The sequence below is a fragment of the Alternaria alternata genome (genome assembly GCF_001642055.1).
Source record: "Alternaria alternata strain SRC1lrK2f unplaced genomic scaffold CC77scaffold_4, whole genome shotgun sequence".
Classification (NCBI taxonomy): Eukaryota; Fungi; Ascomycota; class Dothideomycetes; order Pleosporales; family Pleosporaceae; genus Alternaria; species Alternaria alternata.
Genome location: NW_017306193.1, coordinates 1,360,552 through 1,381,663, shown reverse-complemented (window position 1 = coordinate 1,381,663; position 21,112 = coordinate 1,360,552). Strand labels below are relative to the sequence as shown.

General features: G+C 51.5%; 9 protein-coding genes across 9 annotated transcripts; 6 read left to right on the top strand and 3 right to left on the bottom strand.

Moving 5' to 3' along the window:
* Window positions 1–42: 42 nt before the first annotated feature.
* CC77DRAFT_928997 (charged multivesicular body protein-like protein) lies at window positions 43–785 on the top strand (the record flags this gene model as incomplete). Its single annotated transcript, XM_018534085.1, has 3 exons — window positions 43–78; window positions 129–206; window positions 258–785. The coding sequence occupies 3 exons, from the start codon at window positions 43–45 to the stop codon at window positions 783–785; spliced, it is 642 nt and encodes a 213-aa protein (XP_018389534.1).
* A 497-nt stretch (window positions 786–1,282) lies between these two features.
* CC77DRAFT_648286 (hypothetical protein) lies at window positions 1,283–3,002 on the top strand. The gene has a single exon (XM_018532619.1). The coding sequence runs from the start codon at window positions 1,780–1,782 to the stop codon at window positions 2,728–2,730; it is 951 nt and encodes a 316-aa protein (XP_018389533.1). The 5' UTR covers window positions 1,283–1,779; the 3' UTR covers window positions 2,731–3,002.
* Window positions 3,003–3,625: 623 nt separating this feature from the next.
* On the bottom strand, window positions 3,626–4,829 carry CC77DRAFT_647935 (hypothetical protein). The gene has a single exon (XM_018532616.1). It carries the CDS (start codon window positions 4,623–4,625, stop codon window positions 3,693–3,695), a length of 933 nt encoding a protein of 310 aa, XP_018389532.1. The 5' UTR covers window positions 4,626–4,829; the 3' UTR covers window positions 3,626–3,692.
* A 201-nt stretch (window positions 4,830–5,030) lies between these two features.
* Window positions 5,031–6,196, top strand: CC77DRAFT_1017711 (hypothetical protein; the record flags this gene model as incomplete). Its single annotated transcript, XM_018524463.1, has 3 exons — window positions 5,031–5,681; window positions 5,731–5,853; window positions 5,904–6,196. 3 exons carry the CDS (start codon window positions 5,034–5,036, stop codon window positions 6,150–6,152), a joined length of 1,020 nt encoding a protein of 339 aa, XP_018389531.1. The 3' UTR covers window positions 6,153–6,196.
* A 260-nt stretch (window positions 6,197–6,456) lies between these two features.
* Window positions 6,457–7,641, bottom strand: CC77DRAFT_1028986 (oxidoreductase-like protein; the record flags this gene model as incomplete). Its single annotated transcript, XM_018526483.1, has 3 exons — window positions 6,457–7,258; window positions 7,318–7,579; window positions 7,629–7,641. The coding sequence occupies 3 exons, from the start codon at window positions 7,639–7,641 to the stop codon at window positions 6,457–6,459; spliced, it is 1,077 nt and encodes a 358-aa protein (XP_018389530.1).
* A 567-nt stretch (window positions 7,642–8,208) lies between these two features.
* Window positions 8,209–9,639, top strand: CC77DRAFT_983298 (folic acid synthesis protein-like protein; the record flags this gene model as incomplete). The annotated part of the gene is made up of 3 exons (XM_018536140.1): window positions 8,209–8,355; window positions 8,403–8,611; window positions 8,661–9,639. 3 exons carry the CDS (start codon window positions 8,209–8,211, stop codon window positions 9,637–9,639), a joined length of 1,335 nt encoding a protein of 444 aa, XP_018389529.1.
* Window positions 9,640–10,140: 501 nt separating this feature from the next.
* CC77DRAFT_983296 (peroxisomal multifunctional enzyme type 2) lies at window positions 10,141–13,426 on the bottom strand (the record flags this gene model as incomplete). The annotated part of the gene is made up of 4 exons (XM_018536139.1): window positions 12,845–13,426; window positions 12,458–12,794; window positions 10,981–12,408; window positions 10,141–10,928 (listed from the first exon to the last, which is right to left on the bottom strand). Exons 1-4 carry the CDS (start codon window positions 13,004–13,006, stop codon window positions 10,141–10,143), a joined length of 2,715 nt encoding a protein of 904 aa, XP_018389528.1. The 5' UTR covers window positions 13,007–13,426.
* Window positions 13,427–16,317: 2,891 nt separating this feature from the next.
* CC77DRAFT_1038502 (hypothetical protein) lies at window positions 16,318–17,591 on the top strand (the record flags this gene model as incomplete). Its single annotated transcript, XM_018527118.1, has 6 exons — window positions 16,318–16,584; window positions 16,673–16,698; window positions 16,763–16,796; window positions 16,861–17,239; window positions 17,351–17,388; window positions 17,448–17,591. The coding sequence occupies 6 exons, from the start codon at window positions 16,318–16,320 to the stop codon at window positions 17,589–17,591; spliced, it is 888 nt and encodes a 295-aa protein (XP_018389527.1).
* A 2,402-nt stretch (window positions 17,592–19,993) lies between these two features.
* CC77DRAFT_957125 (GDSL lipase/acylhydrolase family protein) lies at window positions 19,994–21,110 on the top strand (the record flags this gene model as incomplete). Its single annotated transcript, XM_018535525.1, has 2 exons — window positions 19,994–20,185; window positions 20,235–21,110. Coding segments are annotated over 2 exons (1,068 nt in total), but the record flags the coding sequence as incomplete, so codon positions are not given.
* Between the last annotated feature and the right edge of the window lie 2 nt (window positions 21,111–21,112).

Here is a 21,112-nt window from a genome sequence, read left to right as displayed (position 1 = left end):
TAGCACAACTCCACAAGCCCCTACCTTGCCCAGCTGTACATTATGTCGGGTCTCGAGAATGCGCTTTTCAATTTAAAGGTCAGCTGACTTGTGTCGACGCCGACAAACCCCAAGCTCACACTCAGTAGTTCACAGCCAAGTCGCTGAACAGGCAGGCGCTCAAAGCCGGCAAAGAGGAACAGGCAGAGAAGACCAAGCTGGAGAAGGTAGACAACATGCTTCCCACGCCAAAGACGTTGTATTGACAACTATGCCAGGCTATGAAACAGGGCCACAACGACATTGCACGCATATATGCCGGAAACGCTATCCGCAAGCAGAATGAGAAGCTCAACCTGCTGCAACTTGCCTCGCGCGTCGATGCCGTCGCAGGTCGCGTGCAAACAGCAGTCACCATGCGACAGATCACAGGCAATATGATGAAGGTCAACCGGAGTTTAGACGTGGCTATGAAGTCTATGAGTCCGGAGAGGGTACGCGACCTAACAGCTACTTGCGTCATGGCCGCTGACAATATACAGATCGCCTCCGTCATGGTCGATTTCGAGAAGCAGTTTGAGAACGTAGACTCAGCCACGGAACTCTACCAGGACATCACCTCCTCCGCGACCGCCGTCGGTACACCACAAGAAGACGTCGACCGTCTAATGGCGCAGGCAGCAGATAAGGCAGGTGTAGATCTACAGCAAGATCTCCAAGAAGCCACACCGGTCAAGACCAAAGTTGGACCTACCGAGCAGGAAGAAGAGGCGTTCACCGAGAGGCTGCGCGCGCTAAGGAATTGAGATTCAAACAGGATTCCCAGGGTGTATTGGAGTTTGGGCGCATCACATGCAAGTGAATTGTTGGGAAGACTAAGATAGTTTTGAAGCAGAATCACATGCCTACGACTACCAAAGTAGTCAAGAATCAAGCCGGTCTTCATTACCTGGTTGTTGTTGCAATATATGTCACACCGCCTCCACATCATCCCCTCATCTGCATCTTCGGTTTCTCACCGGTCGCTAGGAGGCGCTGTCAGCTAAGCGTCCGTAAGATCGGTTTCTTTCGGAATTTTGGCAGACGGCTTCGGCTAAGTTGCTCGTCGTTCAGCCGCGTTTACCTGTCTACCCGATGCCTGTAAACATCATGAGTCGTGAACTGCCCGTTCTTGTAGGCATGCCCTGGCTACGCAATCGCAATTTATCTCATTTTAAGCAATAAGCCTATTCACAACGAGAAACGCTGTCGCTCCAATGTATGGGTGTATCGAGTAGTTTGCTATCATTGTAGCAAGACTATGATGAGAGAGGGGTGCAACGTCCTAGCTCAATGTGCCCCAGATCGCCAACTTTGGTCGCCTTCCCCACGATGGACCCTGCGTTTACGGAGACATGCCGTCCAATATACATGAACATACCTCAGCCGATGCTACCCATCGCCAACTGACCTGCGAACGTCCAATGATGCAGGTTTCAAAAACATGGGCCAATCAACGAACGTAGTATTCGACTCGGTAGCTCTTGCTCCGACGTCGGTGTTCGTTCCGGAGAACTTTCAGCTAAACTCCGATATCTTTCGTCAGCGGCTGGTGAATCAAATCCCTCAACAACAACGGCTGCGCAGCTCCTGCGTTGTGAATCTTCACGGCACTTCGGTCGCACTCTAGATACGCGACGAAACAGAGCCTACCAAAGACCGCAAGCGCAAATTGCCCGCGAAAAGAGCAGGATTGAAGAGCTGAAGCTTTCACATGCAGCACAGAAAGAGAGAGTTTATCAGTCACCGGAGGAAGCTGCAATGGGGGAAGAACAAGCCAGCGGTATGAACACACCTGCAGACACCGCGCCTAAGGTTGCAACACCTTCAATTGCAATTCCCAAACCCAAGCTGCCGCTGCCTGCAATGCGCACACCCACTACCTCGACCGACACACCTCGCGAATGGAATACCTCCAAGCTCGGTCTACGCATCGGCGTCGACGCCCTCTCAGCAGGTGCAGCAGGGATACTCGTCGCACCCATCATAACCATGATCGATAAAGGCATAATCGAAAACGCAAGTGGCAGGAACACATTGGGCGTCAGTCTAAAGAAGAGTGCTGTGGAATTACTAGCAAAACCCCACCACTTTGTGGGAAGCAAGCCCTTCATTCTCATCTTCAGTCTGTACTTTGGAACCTACTTTACGGCGAACAGTATCGATACAGCTTCTGCGACCGTGAAGCCTACACAAGGGTTACAGGAGCAGACGAGCGGGACGAGCAAGTTTCTAGCTACGAGTACAGCAAATCTAGCGTTATGTCTGTACAAGGACAACCAGTTTACGCGGCTTTTTGCTGCGCCGGGATCGTCTCCACGGCCTGTTCCATTGCCGACCTTTGCGCTTTTTACAGTTCGCGATTGTCTTACCATTTTTGCTTCTTTCAACTTGCCGCCTCTGCTCGCGCCGAAGGTAGACGAGCGCATGGGCGATGAAGTGAAGAAGTATGTTGGAGCGCTGAGCGTTGCGCAGTTTGTTACGCCTGCTGCTGTTCAGCTTGTGAGCACGCCTTTACATTTGCTGGGTCTCGATCTGTACAACAGGCCTGATGCTGCGGTGGGTGGTGTTGATGGAAGGGCGGGTCGCGTTGTGAGGGATTGGGCCAAGAGTGCTGCAGCAAGAATATGTCGTATTGTACCTGCGTTTGGTGTTGGTGGTGTGGTTAACACCAAGGTACGAAAGAACATGATGGGAAGGCTTGAAGAGTAGAATGTTATGGGGTTGTGCAATCGAGGACAATGGAGGCCCACGCAAGTGGCTTTGGCAGCAGAAACGACTTCAACCTACACATTCGCCCTCAAGATAACCCCGCTTCTAAACACGACGACACTACCTTGATATTGCGATCCCCCCTGTCATACTTTGGCTCGACGTATTACGATGTGTATGGATTTTGGATGAAGAGATGGCAGCAACCTTTCTTGGGCATTATACGGCGTCAAGGTTTTCTTGGAACAATCTCATCTCAGATCATCAGCATGGCATGGCGTTATTGGCGTTCCAGGGATGACTGTCTGCAAGCAACAACGAAGCACCATAGAAATTTCATGTCTTGACGTGATATTTCTCGCGCGTGAATATTCTTTTCTCGTCCCTGCTCACTAACTCGTTGCCTCAACTTGCTCAGTCTGTCATTATTCTAGATGGGCTGTTTTACGATGCAATGTCGCACAAGAAGTAAGGAGAAATCCCCTTACCCTGAGTCTAAGCATGAGAGATGCATCATACTGCGCTAGGATAAGCCAAGTGTTCAATGCTTAGGTTTTGTGAATTCATGCGATTTTGGGCGTGCCTTGGAAGGACGTTGCTCCTTCTAACGGTGACGCCATCGTCGATTCGATATTTGGAACAGTCTCGACCATTGCTACTATTCCTGGATGTGGCTGCATGGCAAATCTCGGTTCGCACATCTCGCATGCTCGCACGGATGTTCATGCAAAACCACCATGCGCTCATCGAAGGCATATTAGCCGTTCACCATGAACTTGCCGAACCTGACAACCGGAGAGTGACTTGTGCAAACGTGGGAGTTGCATGAGACAAGGACATCTTTATACACGCTCTCTGGACGTGAGGCTGATCAGATTAGGCGTTCAGAGAAGGAAGTGGTTTGTTTCAAAACATTACATTCAATAGGTAAAATCTCTACATGAGCGTGATAGTGTTCAATTCTACGCCTTCTCGTTTCCAATACTGGCGCTTCCACCCCCTCTAGCCTCAGCAAGAAGTTGCGTGCCAACAACTTCTCCCGTACTCTTGCTCTTGAATACACCCGAGACAGAGTACAGCCCCATGAAAGGCTCATAGACATATTCTTCCTCCCAAACCTCTTCACCCTTGAATGTCACGCTCTCGTTGAAACCATTAAAGCGCATGTTCTTGAGGTAATCACCAACAACATTCGTTGAAGAGATAGTGCCGGAGTTGTCGAGAATTTGCTCTACGATATCGCCGTTTTGGGCAAGGACGCGGCGCTTGTTTGTGTTGCCTTCGAAGTTGTTGATAGAATAGAGGATGTTGTTACGGAGATCCCACTGATGGAAGTCGAGGTCACGCTTTGCCTTGGCTTGCGCAGTGTCGTTGCCTCCTCCTGTAAGTCCGCCAGCGACGTCGCCAACAAGACCAGCGGTGTCGTTGATGATGGATCCGAGGCCGTTTCCTAGCTCCGCGATAACAGGGTTGAGGTCGATGCTGTCCAGTACGTCGCTGACCATAGAGACGAGGTTACCAAGACGTGCTTCGAGATAGACTTTGGCTGTGACGTTTTGGATAAGGAGCGTGACTTTGTCGACGGAAAGGTCTACTCCGGCGTTGAACTGCAGCAACTGGAGTACCTGTGCGTCGAGGTTGATCTTCGCAGTGAGGTTGTCGACACCAATGAAGATTTCGCCAACGTGAACCGATGCGTTAAGCAGGACGTCTGGCACAGGATTCAAGGCGGAGATATTAGACGAAGACGTGTTTTCCGTCTCGTAAAGAACGGCGGTTGGGTCGCCGTCATCTCGGACATCGAGCTTGTAGCCACTGTAGCCATCAGACGCAGATTGACAAACGGCGAGAAATGGCAGCGAAAGGAGTGTGATCGTTGGGAGTATGGACAACATCTTGATTGGTGATGAAAGAGAGACTGGATGGAGGTCCACGTGCTGCTGAAGGAGCGAAAGGAAGGAAGCGACAGCTCGATGGATATCGTCAATCGACAAGAGACGGGCAAGCAACGGTTAACAGTACCATCGGTTGTAGTAGTTCGTTGCCTACAAGGATCATTGCATAGCACGATTATCCGTCATCCACTACACAAGCAAAAAAAGGAAATTAAGGAGATCATTTCCGCACATGCCATTCGACAGAAAGTCTAGAAAACCGGTAGTTCGTATGCGAATCAGGATTTCTGGGTGTTCATGCCTTGGGTTTGCTCCAGATGGCGCGGTCCAGCCTTGTACGAATCCTTGTTGTTGCTGCATAGGGGGCTTTACCCGAGATTACCGTTATGGGAATCCTTGTAATACTCCATGTGCATGATTGCCGTCTCGGCTGATTTGCAACGGGATTCCTTCGCTTTAAACATTACTTGGGCCGTGTTTGCTGATACTTGTACGGCTGTCTCGCTCGTTACTATCGCTGTCGTTGTTGTCGCTGTCGCCGCCCACGCCAAAATGTCGCTCTCTATCCGCCTACTGCTCATCAGCATTTTCCTTACCTTTGCAACACTCATTTCTGCGCAAACGGCATCACCATCAGCTGCACCATCCACCCCGCCGCCTACTAGCAGCACCCCACCGCGAGGTAACGGAACTTCTACAAGACCGCCAGAGGTTGCGCCTACAGGATCTTCACCCCCAGATGTGCTTCTCCGTGTCCCCGAACTCCACGTAGGCAGAATCGAACTAGGTGTTGAGAGGCTTCAGGCAGACCTCAACCTTAATGCTAAGGTTGCCGGTCTTGTCCAGATCAATGCTGGTGTTCAAGTCGCCGTAGAGAAGGTCAACATCACTATTGCTGATGTGGATGTTGATCTCGAGTTGGTCGTACGATTGGGCAACCTTGTTTCCATTGTTGAGCGCGTTTTCGATTCTTTGGACCTGAACCCTCTTCTCATCAGTTTGATCGGAAACGTCACCAACTTGGTTGGAGAAGTGATTGGTGCTGTGGATGGCCTTGTGAGTGTCCAAAAAACTTTTAAAATTCAACGAAACTAACAACATGTAGCTGGGATCGATCACGCAAAATGGAAAGACACTCAACTTCTTGGTTGATAACCTTGGTAACATCGTCCAAGAGGTCGTGGGAAGCGGCGGAGATGCCCTTCAGCAGATTGTCGGAAACTTCAAAGTGAGCATACTTGCACTATACTAGGTCACAACCACTAACTGAATCTCCAGCTCAACATGACCGAGGTCACTGGTAGCGCAAAGCAGGTTGGTCAGGGACTTACACAGAAGACCTTCAACTACGAGCCTCTCAACGCTCTTGTCGACATTGTGACAAACACTGCCGGCCAAGTCGTTTCGGCCGTAGTTCAAAAGAAGAACGGCGGTGGTAGCGGTGGCGGCGCGTCGTCCACAGCTTCTGCCTCTGGCACTCCAATGCCAGTCAGTCTGCCTGTCAGCTCAGCCACCAGTACTTCGTAGGCATATATAGCCCTGTGATAATGGCATAATCTAATGCGTCCTTGATGTCGTTCCCACAACACTGAATCCGTGATGCATGGTTGTGCCAAAACACTAGATAGGCTATAGATTGGCTTTTGCTCAATCAGCATAACGAGTCCAAACAACTGACCCCTGAAGCATACCTGATCGAGTCTCCATGATGTGGCATATTACTGCATATCTTTTAATCAACTCTACGTCTGAGTTTTGCAGTTTGAGATAGAATGCAGTTTGCGGCAAACGAAGAAGCTTGTTTCGAAATTAAACTATCTAAATTCATTGCTCATAGCTTCGACTTGGACACGATGAAAGAGTTGCCAATGTTTAGCCACTTGACAGCATCTGTGACGAGCTCATCGACGATTTCTCTTGCAGTCTTCTTTTCGTTGACAACGGCGGCGACCTTGCCCATCAGGAATGGCCGAGCATTGTCCATGGTCTCATCGTCGAGGTCATCACCCATCTTCTCAAGATCGTGCTCGACAGGTAATATACCCTTGCTGGTGAGCTCCTTGATCTCTGCTTGTCTGTTCTCCTCCCAGTTGGCGACATATGGGTTGTTGCGAATACGAAGTGGTCGGCCAGTGAAGATGATGGTACGGATGTTGTCGTCCCAGCCAGCTGTTTTGACGGCTTCTTGGTGTGCCTTGGGCGCACCAGCCTCCTCGGAGAGGATGAAACGTGTTCCTACCCAGACACCGGTAGCACCGAATGTGAGCATTGCAGCGAGCGACTGGCCGTTGAAGATACCGCCAGCAGCCACGATTTGTACTTGCTCGCCAGTCAAGGGCGACTTGTGGCCCTCTACCATCTTGACAGCTGCTGGGATGAAAACGGAAGTGGGAACATCTCCAGTATGTCCACCACCCTCGCCTCCCTGTGCGCAGATGATGTCAACACCGATATCGAGGCACTTCTTGATGTGCTTGGGGTGTCCGATCATGTTCATGTATAGGATGCCGTGCTTGTGTAGCTTCTCGACGACAGCCTTGGGTGGGACGCCGACGGCGGAGACGAATAGCTTGGCACCGGAATCGATGATGATATCGACGAGCTCGTTCAGCTTGCCCTTGGTGTAGTCGTAGCTGCACACGGTCAGTGTCGTGCCTTTGAGGTGGCAAGCTCGCCGAGAGAGGGTACGTACTTGGTCTTGCGCGCGCTACCTCCGACCTGGGGGAGGAGCAGGTCGATACCGAAGGGCGCGTTCTGGTCGTTAAGGTATCCCTTCAACTCCGCGATCTGTTCACGGAGCATGTCTGGCGTGTATCCGACACCGCCGATGACACCGAGACCACCAGCATTTGTGACAGCGGCCGCGAGCTTTGGTCCAGCAGCCACGTTCATGCCGGCAAGCATGACGGGGTGCTGGATCTTCAGCAGGTCGGTAAGCTTGGTGCGAAGTTGCTCTGAGACTCGTCAGCTGAGGAACATGTGAGTGCAGTGTGGATGTCATACGTGGTGAAGCCATGGTGGTTTGGATGGAATCTACCGCTATAAATCTGCTATGTGTGTAAAGAGTGCAAATGCGACGTAAATCAGTAGGCAAATGGAGGGAGGAGTCGGCCGCTTTCTTATGGCGCGAGGAGCGAGGAGTCTTGGTCGACTCTCATCGAGCCGTGAGCCGAGGCACGACGCATCTGTCACGCGGAGAGCGCTAGCTGCATGGGGCTTAGCATCTTCTGGGGAACGCTACCGACTACTGGCATCGCGTGCCAGTCTCTGTCCCATCGCGTCACATGCAATTATGTTCACTAATGCGTCCAAGTGTTTAGCCACGCCAAGGGCTATACTCTCAACCTGTTCACGCCCGAGAGCGCATACAGTCAGCATCGCCAACACCAAGGTGCCCAAGTGTACAATTTTTTCCGTGGCGCCTGCCCCACGCCGGACATGTGTTTCTCTACAGGACACTTACGCTCTGCGCTTGCCGTATAGATTCCCGAGCTCGTCGCAGCCATCGCGGCGGCATATCTCCAGTGCACAGGATGGTGCGATTAAGGAGAAGCATCGCGCCTTCATCGCCCTGGGGAGCAACATGGGTGATCGAGTAGCCATGATTGAACGTGCTTGCCGAGAGCTGGAGTCGAATGGCAAGGTGGATATCATACAAACAAGTAGCCTATGGGAGAGTAAGGCTATGTACGTAGTCAATCAAGATAACTTCGTAAATGGTGCCTGTGAGGTATGCTACGTCCTCACTCAATTCGAACATTGAACTGACGCAAGCAGATAGAGACTCAACTGTCGCCGATTGAACTCTTAGACGAGCTTCAGAGGGTTGAAAAGAAGATGGACCGCGTCAAGATCATTGATAAAGGACCAAGGAATATTGATTTGGACATCTTGTTCTATGGTAGCACAGAGTATTCCGACGAGAGACTTCAAATACCCCATCCCTTGATGTTTGAGAGAGAATTTGTCTTGCGCCCACTCATCGAGTAAGTCAATGACATGTGTTTCCAATCAAACAATTCTGACCTTTCCTAGGCTTTTGCCGAAAGAGCCTAATCATTTTCCTTTCAAAGATAAGGTTAGGGATCATCTTGAAAGATTACCTGCACCAGATGTACCGCTAGTACCGATGACGCCACTTGCACCGGATCTATCACCTATCTCCTCTGTCCGACTGACAAACAACACGCGGGTCATGTCTATCTTGAATCTCACACCTGATTCTTTCTCGGACGGTGGTCAGAATTATCGTATCGACGAAGCGACGCTAGCGAATACCATCCGAGCACACATTGCGGATGGGGCCACGATCATTGATGTAGGAGGGCAATCAACTCGGCCTGGTGCCGTCCAAGTTTCCGCTGAGGAAGAGCTAGCACGAGTCTTACCTGCTGTAAAGCTGATTCGCTCACTGCCAGAGGCTGAGAATGTGGCAATCAGTGTCGACACATACCGTGGTAGCGTCGCTGAGGAGACGATCGCCGCCGGCGCAAACATGATCAACGATGTCAGTGCAGGAGCGATGGACGATACAATGCTTTCAACCATGGGCAAACTTGGCTGCACGGTGTGTCTGATGCATATGCGCGGCACCCCAGAAACTATGACCAGACCTGAGATGACATCCTATCCCGACGGCATTGTGGAGACCGTAGGAAGGGAACTCCTCGAGCGCGTCTATGCAGCAGAGAAGGCGGGTGTTAGGCGCTGGCGCATCGTTCTTGATCCTGGTATTGGATTTGCGAAGACACAAGCACACAACCTTGAGCTGCTCCGCCGACAAGACGAGCTGATGAAATATCCGGGCCTAGAAGGCATGCCTTGGCTTGTGGGAACGAGTCGGAAGGCCTTCATCGGGCATATCACGGGAGTGAAGACGGCAAGAGATAGGGTCTGGGGAACTGCCGTTGCCATTTCGGCCGCTATCAAAGGCGGTGCGCAGATCGTAAGGGTACATGATGTGAAGGAGATGACGCAGACTGTAAAGATGGCGGATGCACTCTGGCGAACATGAACATGACTACGCACTCGTCAGCTCTTGCTCTGCCAAAGCATCTATGTCTTTAAGATATCTAGTTTTTCAACACATGGTCACTAGTAACTGTACAGTGATACTGTAGGCTCGGCCAGCTCTAGCACATACGAGACCTCGAGGATATTCAAAACACGATTACATGATGCCCATGTATACTAGACCTTTTCCCTCTCATCTCGAGTATGCTAACATGATCAATCTATTCGTACAGAATGGCCGGCTTCGCAACCGCCACAAGCAGTATCTAGTCGAAAATGAATTCGATTGCAATCCAAATCCAGATCGTCCTATGACAATGAGGATCTGGCACGAAAAGTCAAGGTGACTAAGTCTTAGCATCATGGAAACAGCAGAAATCGTGAGAAGAGTAATCAGAATGTCAGGAAGGTAAACTTGATAATATAGACACTACATATATACAACAAGGCATTAAGATCCCTCAATGCCTATTAATGGCTCGCTTTCACAAAGTTTGCAAATCTACAACTTGCTACCACCGCCCATCAACTCAGCACCAGCCCCACTGATGGCTAGCTTACCCGTCTCCTTAACCTTGGTCTGGAACATGACTGTGTTCCCTACCTTCCACATCTCAGTGATCAATGTCTGACCTGGCAGCACAACACCCGCAAACCTGACCTTGATGTTCTTGAAGGGGCCATAGGTTTGTAGTACGTGCTTACCCGAGATACCAAAGCTGCACAGACCGTGCAGAATAGGTGTTGGGAATCCACCAGCTTTGCTGAATGATGGGTCGATGTGGAGTGGGTTTAGATCGCCAGAGAGACGGTAGATAGCCGCTTGCTCCTCAGTTGTGCGCTCCTCGACAACAGTGTCTGGTGCGCGTTGCGGTGGCTTGTGAACCTTTGTGGCAGCACCACGGTCACCACCCTTCTTCTGGCCACCAAAGTTACCAGAGCCACGGATGAATACTGTGCTCTCGTTGTAGAAGATCTCCTCGCCGGTCTTTGCATCCTTGGTGACGCTACCGTACACAACCAGTCCAGCGGCACCCTTGTCCACAACCTCCACGAGCTTGGGCACAGCGACAAGCTTGGCTTCAGTGGGAATAGGGAACTTTCGGATCTCGAGGAACTGCTCGCCGTGAAGGAGCATACGAGGGTCGAAGTTGGGGACGATCTCATCAAAGGAGAAGGGAGGCTCAGCGTTGAAAGGTGGTACAACACCGAATGTGGGGATTACTTGGAAGTTCTCGTCACCTTCGTAGACGAAAGGAAGGTCGGTGCGCTTAGCGCCAATTCCGAGGTCTGGAAGATGTGTTAGTTACGAAGCTGGTCTCACGGTATGGCTAAGACTTACTGTAGAGAATGACGTCCCTCTCAGTGTACTCGAAAGGCGTGCCCTGGGGTTTAGCAGCCAGAGCCTTCTTCTGAGCCTCGAGAACCTCCTCGTTACTCTTTGTTGGCTTCTTCTCCTTCTTGTTCTTCTTACTGGTGTTCTCCATGTTGGCCATGATGGACTTGAGACCGCTGGCGTTGTCGAAGGGGTGGTCAGCACGGCCATCATCGAAGTTGGTGATACGTTCCCATTGGGAGGCGACAGCCTCAGGAGTGAGCTTTACGTCCACAGGGAAGCCGTGTCCACCAGTTCGTTGCCACCTAGTCGCAGCGAACCATCCGGAACCCATCTCATAGAGGCCGCCAGTTGGCTCAGGGGCTTTGTCAGAGACAAGGAGAATGACCAGAGGAGCGTTGTAGTCAGGCTTGAGTGCCTGAACAACCTCCTCGGGCATGATGCTGCGGGTCATCTGAGTGCCAGCATTGGGAGCAACAGTGTTGACGAAGATGTTGTTCTTCTTGCCCTCAAGCGCGAGGGACTTTGAGAAACCGAGGATACCGCACTTGGCTGAAGCGTAGTTGGCCTGGCCAAAGTTACCGTAGATACCGCTGGTGGAGGTGGTGTTGAGGATACGACCGTACTTCTGCTTGAGCATGTAGGGCCATGCAGCCTTTGTGCAAGAGTAGGTACCGAACAAGTGAACCTTGTGAATGATGTCCCACTGCTCGTCGGTCATGTTGGCGAATGCCTTGTCGCGGAGGATTCCGGCGTTGTTAATCAGGATGTCGATGCGACCGTACTTCTCAATCGCGGTCTTGATAACAGACTCGCCGTCCTGGACATCGCCCTTGTTGCCAACGGCCTCTCCACCAAGTTTTTGGATCTCCTGAACAGTGTTGTCAGGGTTTACGAGGTCGTTTACAACAACCTTGGCACCGCGCTTGGCCAGCTGCAAGCAGTAGATGCGACCCAGACCGGCACCTCCACCAGTGACAAGAGCAACCTTACCCTTGAAGTCAATCGGCTCGCCCTTGGGGTTGGAAGGCAGTTGGTTGGCCTTCTCAAGCAGTTCAAGGGCGTTGGCTGGACCTTGCGGGTGCTCAGGCTTGGAGAAGTCGACAACGTCCTTCCATTTGGCAGCGACAGCCTCGGGTGTGAGGGAGTCGTCGGCCTTGAGCAGAGCGCCAGAGGCTCGTTCCCATCGCAGCTTAGCTACGTGGCCGGCGCCCGCCTCGAAGATGGCGCCTGTCTCAGTAGAGGATTTGTGTGTGAGGACGGCAACGAGGGGAACGATCCATTCGGGCTTCATTTTCTCGAGGACATCGGGAGGCATGACGGTTTCAGTCATTCGGCTAGCGGCGATTGGGGCGACAACATTGCAGAGGATGTTGTACTTCAAGCCCTCCTTGGCGAGCGTCTCGGTGAAGCCAACGAGAGCGAGTTTGGCGGCTGTCGGGGTTAGTAAATGCTTATGTTCTCATAGAAGATGCATGCATACCGGAGTAGTTTGTCTGTCCGAAAGATCCGAAAAGACCGGCAGCAGACGCAGTGCTGATCAACCTTCCGTACTTCTGTTTCCTGAAGTAGGGCCATGCGGCATGTGCGCACTTGTATGCTCCGTAGACATGGACGCGGTAGATCAGATCCCAGTCCGCCTGTTTCATGTTCTTGAAGCTGACATCTCGCAAGATACCGGCGTTGTTGATGAGGATATCAATACGTCCGAATGTGTCGACGGCCGTCTTGATGATGGCCTCTCCGTTCTCGACCGAATCGTAGTTGGCGACGGCCTTGCCGCCAGCGGAGCGGATCTCATCGACGACCTTGTCTGCAGCCTGTCATGGAGTCAGCAACGGAGTAATAATTGATAGACTAAAGCGCGTACCGCTGAGCCCTGTCCTTCGCCCTTGAAGCTTCCGCCCAGGTCGTTTACAACCACGTTCGCGCCGCGGCTGCCAAAGAAGACAGCATATTCGCGACCCAGACCACCACCAGCACCCGTTACCACAACGGTCTGGCCGTCGTATCGCAGCTCCTGCGCAGCCATGATGTGTTTGGTACGCTTTTGTGACGAGGCTGCCTCCTTGTTTGTTGGTAGAGAGAAGTTGCGCTCGAGGAATGTCCGATACAAGCAAGCAACAAGAGTGTCAAATGTCAAATGGGTATCAGCAAAGATCCCACGTTGGTAAAGTGCAGGATATGAAAAGTGAAGATGAGAGGATAGGTGGCTTGCAGCGTGACGGATGTTCAAACTAAGGTCATTCTCGATCTGACCCGGACGTGTCTCATGAAAGCAGCCGAGCTGTTGATAATGACGATTTACCTCGGCCCCGACGGCAGTTGGTCATGTGTGGGGATCTGCGCACCGTGCACCGCATGCTTTCACATGTCTCCAACACCCCATTCTCTCCTCCTCATGGTAAAGTCCGGGGTATCATGTGACAATGACAAGAGTGTGCTCGACCTCATGCGCAGTTGCCCTACTTGTTCAGCCTTGGCTATAGAGAGTGGGTGGATGAACAGTTGCTGAGCTGATGTGGGGCTGCCAATACCACCGCCTCAAGGCCCGAAACACGTACTGTACGCGTCCTGGCCATCGCCACATTGGGGTGCAATAGAAAAACAGCAAGTGCGCCGTCGATTTTTGGCCCTTTAGTACATGTAAAGGCTGCAGTACAAGTGACTGTTTGTCTGGTGGATACTTACCACCAGCAAGATGCCCGACATGCAAAAACCTAAACCACGCCTTTGGAGACAAGGGGTGCTGTGATTAATACATAGGAGCCTCTATCTCTGGGTGCCTGCTAGTCTGCATCATGAAAATCACCAGACTTGCTATCTGCCAAGCTCACTGGATTGTGTGGTTGAGAGCAGCCACATCTAGGTCTAGACTTTTTCCATGATTTACATGTTCTAATGCAGCAAGCCAGCAATATTAAGTAAACACAACGCCCGGCCCGAGATTCACTGTCCATCTATGCATAGTTGATCGCATCACCGATCCTTTGCAAACACGATACTGCACCAGGATCATTCTAGCTCTGTAGCTATCTGCGTCATGCCGAGGACAACGCCGACCCAGACCCTCATCGTCACCGCTTCTTGACCACCATTTTCTCTCCCATAGCCAATGATTCCACAGCGCCTTCGTGCGTGAGCGTGCAGGACACCAGTCTTTGCACGCTGTATACGACCATCATGCGCGGTTCGGCCCGTTGACGGCTTTGACCGCCTTCAACATTCGCGTACCTACCTTACCGAGCCTCGAGGTCCTCTGCAATACGCCTATCGTAGACTGTGTCCTATTACTGCCGCTGATCAAAGAGCAGAAGACATGGGCTTAGTGGATGGAGAGAAGAAGGATATCGGGATGGGCATAGTGTGTCGGGAGCTATCATGGCCGACGTCACGCCGGTTACCACATGAGGGGTGTCCCATCGTAAAGTAGAGGGCAGAGTTTCCTTGGGCTGTAGTGGGTTGCAGAGCTTGTGTGTGCTGGGTGGCGATCCTTCTGGTAGTAACATTTTATCTGGAGGCACTTTAGCGAAACCGACTCATAATTCTGTTGGTGCGGACTATCAGAGTAGGAAAACTTTTGGTTTATGATGCCTGAATATTGTATTATTCTCTGACTGATCACAGCAAGTGGTAGGCCACGATTCTGCTTCTCACAGGAATGGAAAAATTTCGCGAGGCGGCTCAGGATGATCGTTATCGTGATACCAGCACGGATAATTGTAGGAGTGGATTTGTGGATGCACGATTGCGGGTACGGAACGCTTATAGATGCAAGTCGATATAACCCACACGTACTTTCATTCCGTTCCCTTGATCCGGCACAAATGAGATACCTTTTCCTTGTTCAAGGTCGATTGCATCTTGAGAGCCCTGGTTGAACTCGCTGCCAGGGGACGTCACTGGGTTTGATACCGAATATAATACTAGCAGACTGCATTCCCTCATCAGAAAAGAAGCCGCACGCGTGGGGTTAGTCCATCCATCCAGACTGCGTGTCGTCGCCTATCTTGCACAGGTTTTCCATTGGGTCAGTCGAATGCGCGTGGACTGTGGTGCAAGAGCACTAATTGGCCGTGTTACTCGCAGGAGGCTCGGCGACGAGTGTGAAGTTGTCGACTTTACGTCAAAAGCTCGGAGAATAATGGGCCGCATCCTTTCTGGCCACATATGTAGCAGGCCGAGCGCAGGCTACACTAGGCGCATCTTTACTAACCGGCAGTTCTGGTGTTAAGATTCATGGATCAACGAACGCACAGGGCAGCGCAGTCATAGCACTTATCCCCATAACCGTGAAGTAGTCCGGATGCTGAGGCAATGAGCGCCTCTTAGGTGCCAAATCCGAGTATTTCATATATCCTCAGCAGCCACAGGAATGACGTCGTGACGTGGCTTTCCATGGGCCTGCCCTTATCCCGAGGCCATGTCAGCGGTGTCATTTTCGAGGAGACTGTCAGCGGGGCTATCCGCCCGCCTGATGCATGCCATGCACCACGTGCTCATTAACGACCGTATTCGTACACTAGCGTAAGTAATGCCTGTTCTAATGGCGAATCGCAGATTGGGCGGCGGAATTTCTTCCGATGAGAGGTTTACCTAAAGTGTGTGGTTGGCGAGGCAGACCTAGGCAGGTAGGTCTACTATGGTGGGTCTTCTCATGTCTCGACCTACTGTAGGGTATGTACCTCAAAGGCCGGTGTGTCAGGCATCGTGGCCTATGGGATACGAGTTTTCAACGATGTCTCACGGCCGCACGATTGTCGAAGAGTCTTCGAGCAAGCCCTACTCTTGGAAGCTATAGACCCGATTGCTTGCCCCTGGTGGCAGTACGCCTCATTCTGATCCGACTACTTGCGTCCAGGGTGTTGAAATGGAAGCAGTAAAGCGATCTGCCCATCATTTTGCATCCCACAACGGATGTGGCTCTCGCCGGTCCAGTAGCCTTGTAAGCTACACATGTGACCGGATACTGGGGATCGCCCTAATGTCTAACGGCAAGCTGAAGAGATAGCGCTTGACTTCGTGGGATGAGAGGTGTCCAGGCTTCGATATCTGTGATTCAAGACGTGCAGCGACTTCGTCAGCATGCTTTAGTGACGTTTCTCTTCGCCACGATATCGGGTAATTTTGCGCCTTTGCCGAGCTGTCGTCAGCTCATAGCAATCTGCAGGCCACGAGGTTTACAGCGCCTTGCTGTCCTTTTGAAATCGTTTTGAGGTTTGAGCCATCCCTGTCACTTACCACATCCTATCTAGCGTAGTCGTTTTTCGTCGGTGGTGTTGACTGCGAGCTGTCGTCAGGTGCTCCTAAGTCACGAGTCTCTTGTCAAAGACCTCAATCGCAATGAGTGATGATTCAGAAAGAGTCAGCGTCCACGGCCGAGTCTTCCAAAGGATTTCCCTTGACGAGAAGATCTACTTCGCACCTGTAGCCATCGACGACCGCGAAGAGAGCAGACTGACCGCTCAACATCGCCTTGTAGCCAGAATCTTCGGCGACAGTTTGTTCTCCTCCAGAGTGTCAGTGGAAAACCCCTCTGCAATCTTGGAGTGCGGCTACGGTAATGGAGAATGGGCTGTCCAATGCGCTGAAGACTTTGAGGATTGCGAGGTGCGTACTTGATCATACCATATGCACAATTCAGGAGACCGGCGTTGGTACTGGCCTCGTACCGCTGAGAAGATGTTGACATTCCCAGGTAACTGCTGTCGATATATTCCCTATGTGAGTAAAGGCCATATCCGGAGTCCACCCACAGACGAAAACTGAGCCGACCTCCTATTTCTAGGGATCTCCCAGATCAACCCGAAAACTTAGATCTGGTTAGTAGCGTCCATATACGAACTGAATATGAGGCATGCTCTAACCTGGTATACACAAATTTAGATCTGCCATAATCTCAACGACCCTCTTCGCGATCCCGAACTATTCCAAGCGAACCATTACGACCTCATACACTCGCGATTCGTGTTCCCAGGTATAAAGACCGAGAGATGGGCCCGGTATATCAGAGATATGAAATTGCTGCTGAAGCCGGCAGGTTGGGTTCAGATGATGGAATTCCTGCCTATTATTCAATCCCATAACGGAAGTCTTACGGAGCAGTCTGCCGTGCGAAGATGGTGGCAGTCATATCAGGGCGCTATGGCAAGCATGGATCGTGACCCAAGGATAGGCCGTCGGTTGAAGCAGCTGTTGCTCGATAATAGATACCGAGATGTTGACGTCGAAGTGGTGCAGCTACATATAGGTGGTTGGTCCCCAGGTAAGGCCTCTCTACTGCATCTCGTATCATGTCTCCTACTGTGGCCAGTCGTGTTCCGCCATTCTTAGACCTATGCTCTATTCCACAACAGTGCTGAGAAGTCACGTATAGATCCCGCTCAAGCCAGCCTCGGCAGAGATTCTGTCGCGGTACGTATATCCGTGTTGTAGTAGATGAAATTCTGCTGACCGCACGTTCACGCGTCCAGATGATTGGTGACCTGCTCGAATCTCTTGGGCTATGGCCGTTCACATCGACTCTTGGTCGTACAGCCGCAGAATTTGACTCTCTGATGGAAGAAGTCCGTACAGAGCTCCAGGACGTGAGCCTGAAGCTATATATCGAGATGTAAATGACGACTCGTCCCAATTGATGGTGTGTGTGTGTCTAACTTGCTCCCAGATATGTCGCTACGGGTCGGAAAAGCACCCGGTAATGCAGCATGCATCTATTGACGTCGATGTAGGTGCTGCATTGCACTACGGATCTTTCAAATTGCACGGGTGCACAGGGCCGTGGTTGCGTGAGGCGAAGAGGGATGGCCAATATGGTCGGGAGCACGAGCATCTTCCTGTGGATGTCAGAACTGTGTGACGAAGGCAGGGCAGTCTACACGACTCCATCGTGTCCAGTAAACATCAACAAGCTAGTTCCGAATGCTCAAAAACCAGCCAGGCTGATAAGAAATTCAGATGTCCTCCTAACTCTCACATACATGCTTACAAAGGGTCATAGTAAGGATTCTGATAGCAGCCTTGCTGTCTTCCAAGCTTGCCAATTCCAAGCAAGCTAAGCTCATACTCTCAACATTCGCTGGGTGGGCAGATTGCGCCGACCGCAACAAGCCTGGCTTCGACGAGGTTGGAGGCATTACTCTATCATGTAGGCGGCGGCTCCCTTAAGGCAACTCCTCGGAGGCGAACGCGTGTTTGTGGCATACTCGAGTATGTCTTCAAGCTGCTGTATCGCCTGATTCGAGCGCGATGGTGGTTTGCTGGAGAGGCTGAAGAGAGTGAAAGTCGACAAGTGACATGCACGATGTCGATGCAGGATTGACACTGGGGTGCTGCTGCGTGTACACGAAGGAGGTGCCGAGGGTGAGAACTCAAAGAGCAGAGAGGGTCAAACAGATGACAAGGGAAGGTGGGGCGACAAGGGACAGGCTATGGGACGCTAGTGGCCCTGGAGAGTGTTTGTTCGATTCTAAGGAAGGAACCATCGTCCAGACCACCTACGTCAACCTTCGAAATCGCGTCTTCACTCCACAAATCGGGGGCGAGAAGCCACAAACACAGTCATCCAACAAGGCCGGGATCTGTTCGGTAGGTTTATTCGGTCTCAGGTCAATTTCCCCGACAGTCTGGTAGCGAAATATGCGCTGCGATGGGGCACTTCTTTGGCTAGACTTCAACGCCTTTGAGACCGAACAGCAGGATACCACTTCGTCAGCATTGGTTCATCTCTATTCGGTTAAAACTCGGTATGCCGAAGCCTTCACTAAAGGCAATCTGTGTTTTCTCTTACTACTAACTCAGCATGCAGTTGTTTTCACCTAAAGCACTACCACGTATTGACGTTGGGCTATCGACTGCCTTGGTCCAATATAGTTAGCAGTATCCACCAGCGTTGACCTACCCAAGACGCGTGCACCGGGGAAGCGGATATCGTCAGGGAGCCTACGCTGAACTAACGGCTTCGTAACGAGACGCTTCCATGCCAGTATTGGCGTGCACAACATTGTCTTGTCGAAATGTCGATTTGCGTTCGGTCTGCGATTCCGACATCCTGGCGATAAGCAGAGTCCGTCCCCAGAAAAAGAAATCTACGACGCCCCATCCTTAGACAAAGCATATAGAGAGAACAGCACACAATAAGACACCATCAAAAGAGCGTAGAACAATTGCTTTCTTCGTCCCCCCCTGGGTACTACATCCATAAGGTTGAACCAGGAACTTTGAAATTGAACGGCGCTTACGATACCCCCGCAAGCTGTCCGAAATAGTTTAACGGCAGGCGGCATAACAGCCTTGCGCGCGTAGGCTGGTACATGGCTGCGATCCCGGGATACGCGCGCAAGCTTCTGTTGGATCCAGACCTCGGCTGGGAGCCACAGAAAGCATAACTCGGCGGTTCCCCGATGACATCCCTCCAGGACGTTACAAACCTCTGAAGCAATGACGACGTCATCGTATCTCTTCAGATCGACTTTGCACCAGACCCACAAGCCGCGTGTTGAATCTATGCATCACGCAATATCGCAGCAGTCCGATGAACCACCATCGTCAGCTACGTAGATAGCAGATACCAAATCGGACATGGCAAGCTCGAAGCTTTGAGCTGCAATAACTACAGCACAAGAACAAAAATCGAACGCGAGTAGTCAATGGTGATATGTAGAAGTGCGTGCTATTGGTGCAGCTTTCAATCTCCGGTTCATCGACAACAGTACTCGATCGAGCTGCGCAACGTGCAGACCTTTTAGCCTGATTCCCGACCAGCCACACCCACAAAGCGTATAGCTCCCGCGACCGACATCATTTCCCATGTACAACCGGGCTGGCGTCCCCCAATTTCCCCGCGTACCAGCTGCAATTGATCATGGAATATCTGCCGTCCCGAATGAGCCCTATGTATCGGCGGAAAGGAATGGCTAGTGCACTGGATATGTCCCGCCAGCCTCCGCAAACTTAGCGGTATAAGTACTTGCGTAACTCTCGGCGCAAATGTAATCACCGGCAACTAGGCAATATCACAATGGTGTCTTCTTGGTCGATTCGATTGCTTGTCGCTAATCTAGCGATCACTGGCGGAATTGCAGGGGGTTGGCGTGACGGGAAGTTCAAGACGCTGGTGACATTTGGTGACAGCTACACGGATGAGAATCGACTTGGATACTTCATCAACAACAATGGTTCTGCGCCTCCTGTGGCATGGCAGCAGCCGGTGGTAAGTCGAACGTTAGCACAACTTCCTACCTCTTGCTAAGAATACCTAGGGTCTAGCCACTGCTTCAGGTGGCCTTTCTTGGGCTCGTTACGCTAGCATCTACTCTAAGACAAATCTCTACAACTATGCCGTCTCAGGAGCTGTGTGCTCTAACGAAATAACACCACGCTACTTCTCTGCCATAAATGCACCCTTCCCGGACATTGCTGGGTACGAACTCCCTGCGTTCATCGCAGATTCCAAAGCTAGCAACGCGAATGGTACAAAGTTCTTCACTGGAAAAGCCTCCAGCACTGTGTATGCCGTTTGGATTGGAACAAATGATCTTGGAAACGGCGCATTCTTGACGGACAGTCAAGTCCCCGGCAAGACCGTCGCAGACTACATGGATTGTGTCTACGACCAAATCACACGCCTCTACGAGAACGGAGGCCGCAACTTTGTCATCATGAACCTTGCTCCACTCGAGCTCCTCCCTCAGTACCAGCAGCCTCAAGACGGTGGTCTACAAGCAACACAATACTATCCCGATGTCCCTGGCAAGAACCTCACCGAAGTTCATGGCCGCATGCAGAACACTGTTGCGGCACTCAATCAAGTCTACAAGTACCGCACACCCTTTGAAGCTGAAATCGACGAACTCTGGGAAGATGCGAATGTCGCTAGTTTCGACGTGAACGCACTTATGACGGATATATACAACAACCCTGCGAGCTATCTGAACGGGACGGGGGCGCCGCTTAATGTTGAGGGTGTGGAGCATTTGTGCGATGCGCAGGGAAGTAATTGTACGAGTACGGATAGCCCGGATAGCTTCATGTGGTATGATCCTTTACATCCCAGTGAACAAACGAGCCGGATTGTGGCGAGGGAATTTGTGGGGGTGCTTGGAGGAAAGAGTAAGTGGGCTAGTTACTGGGGCTGTTA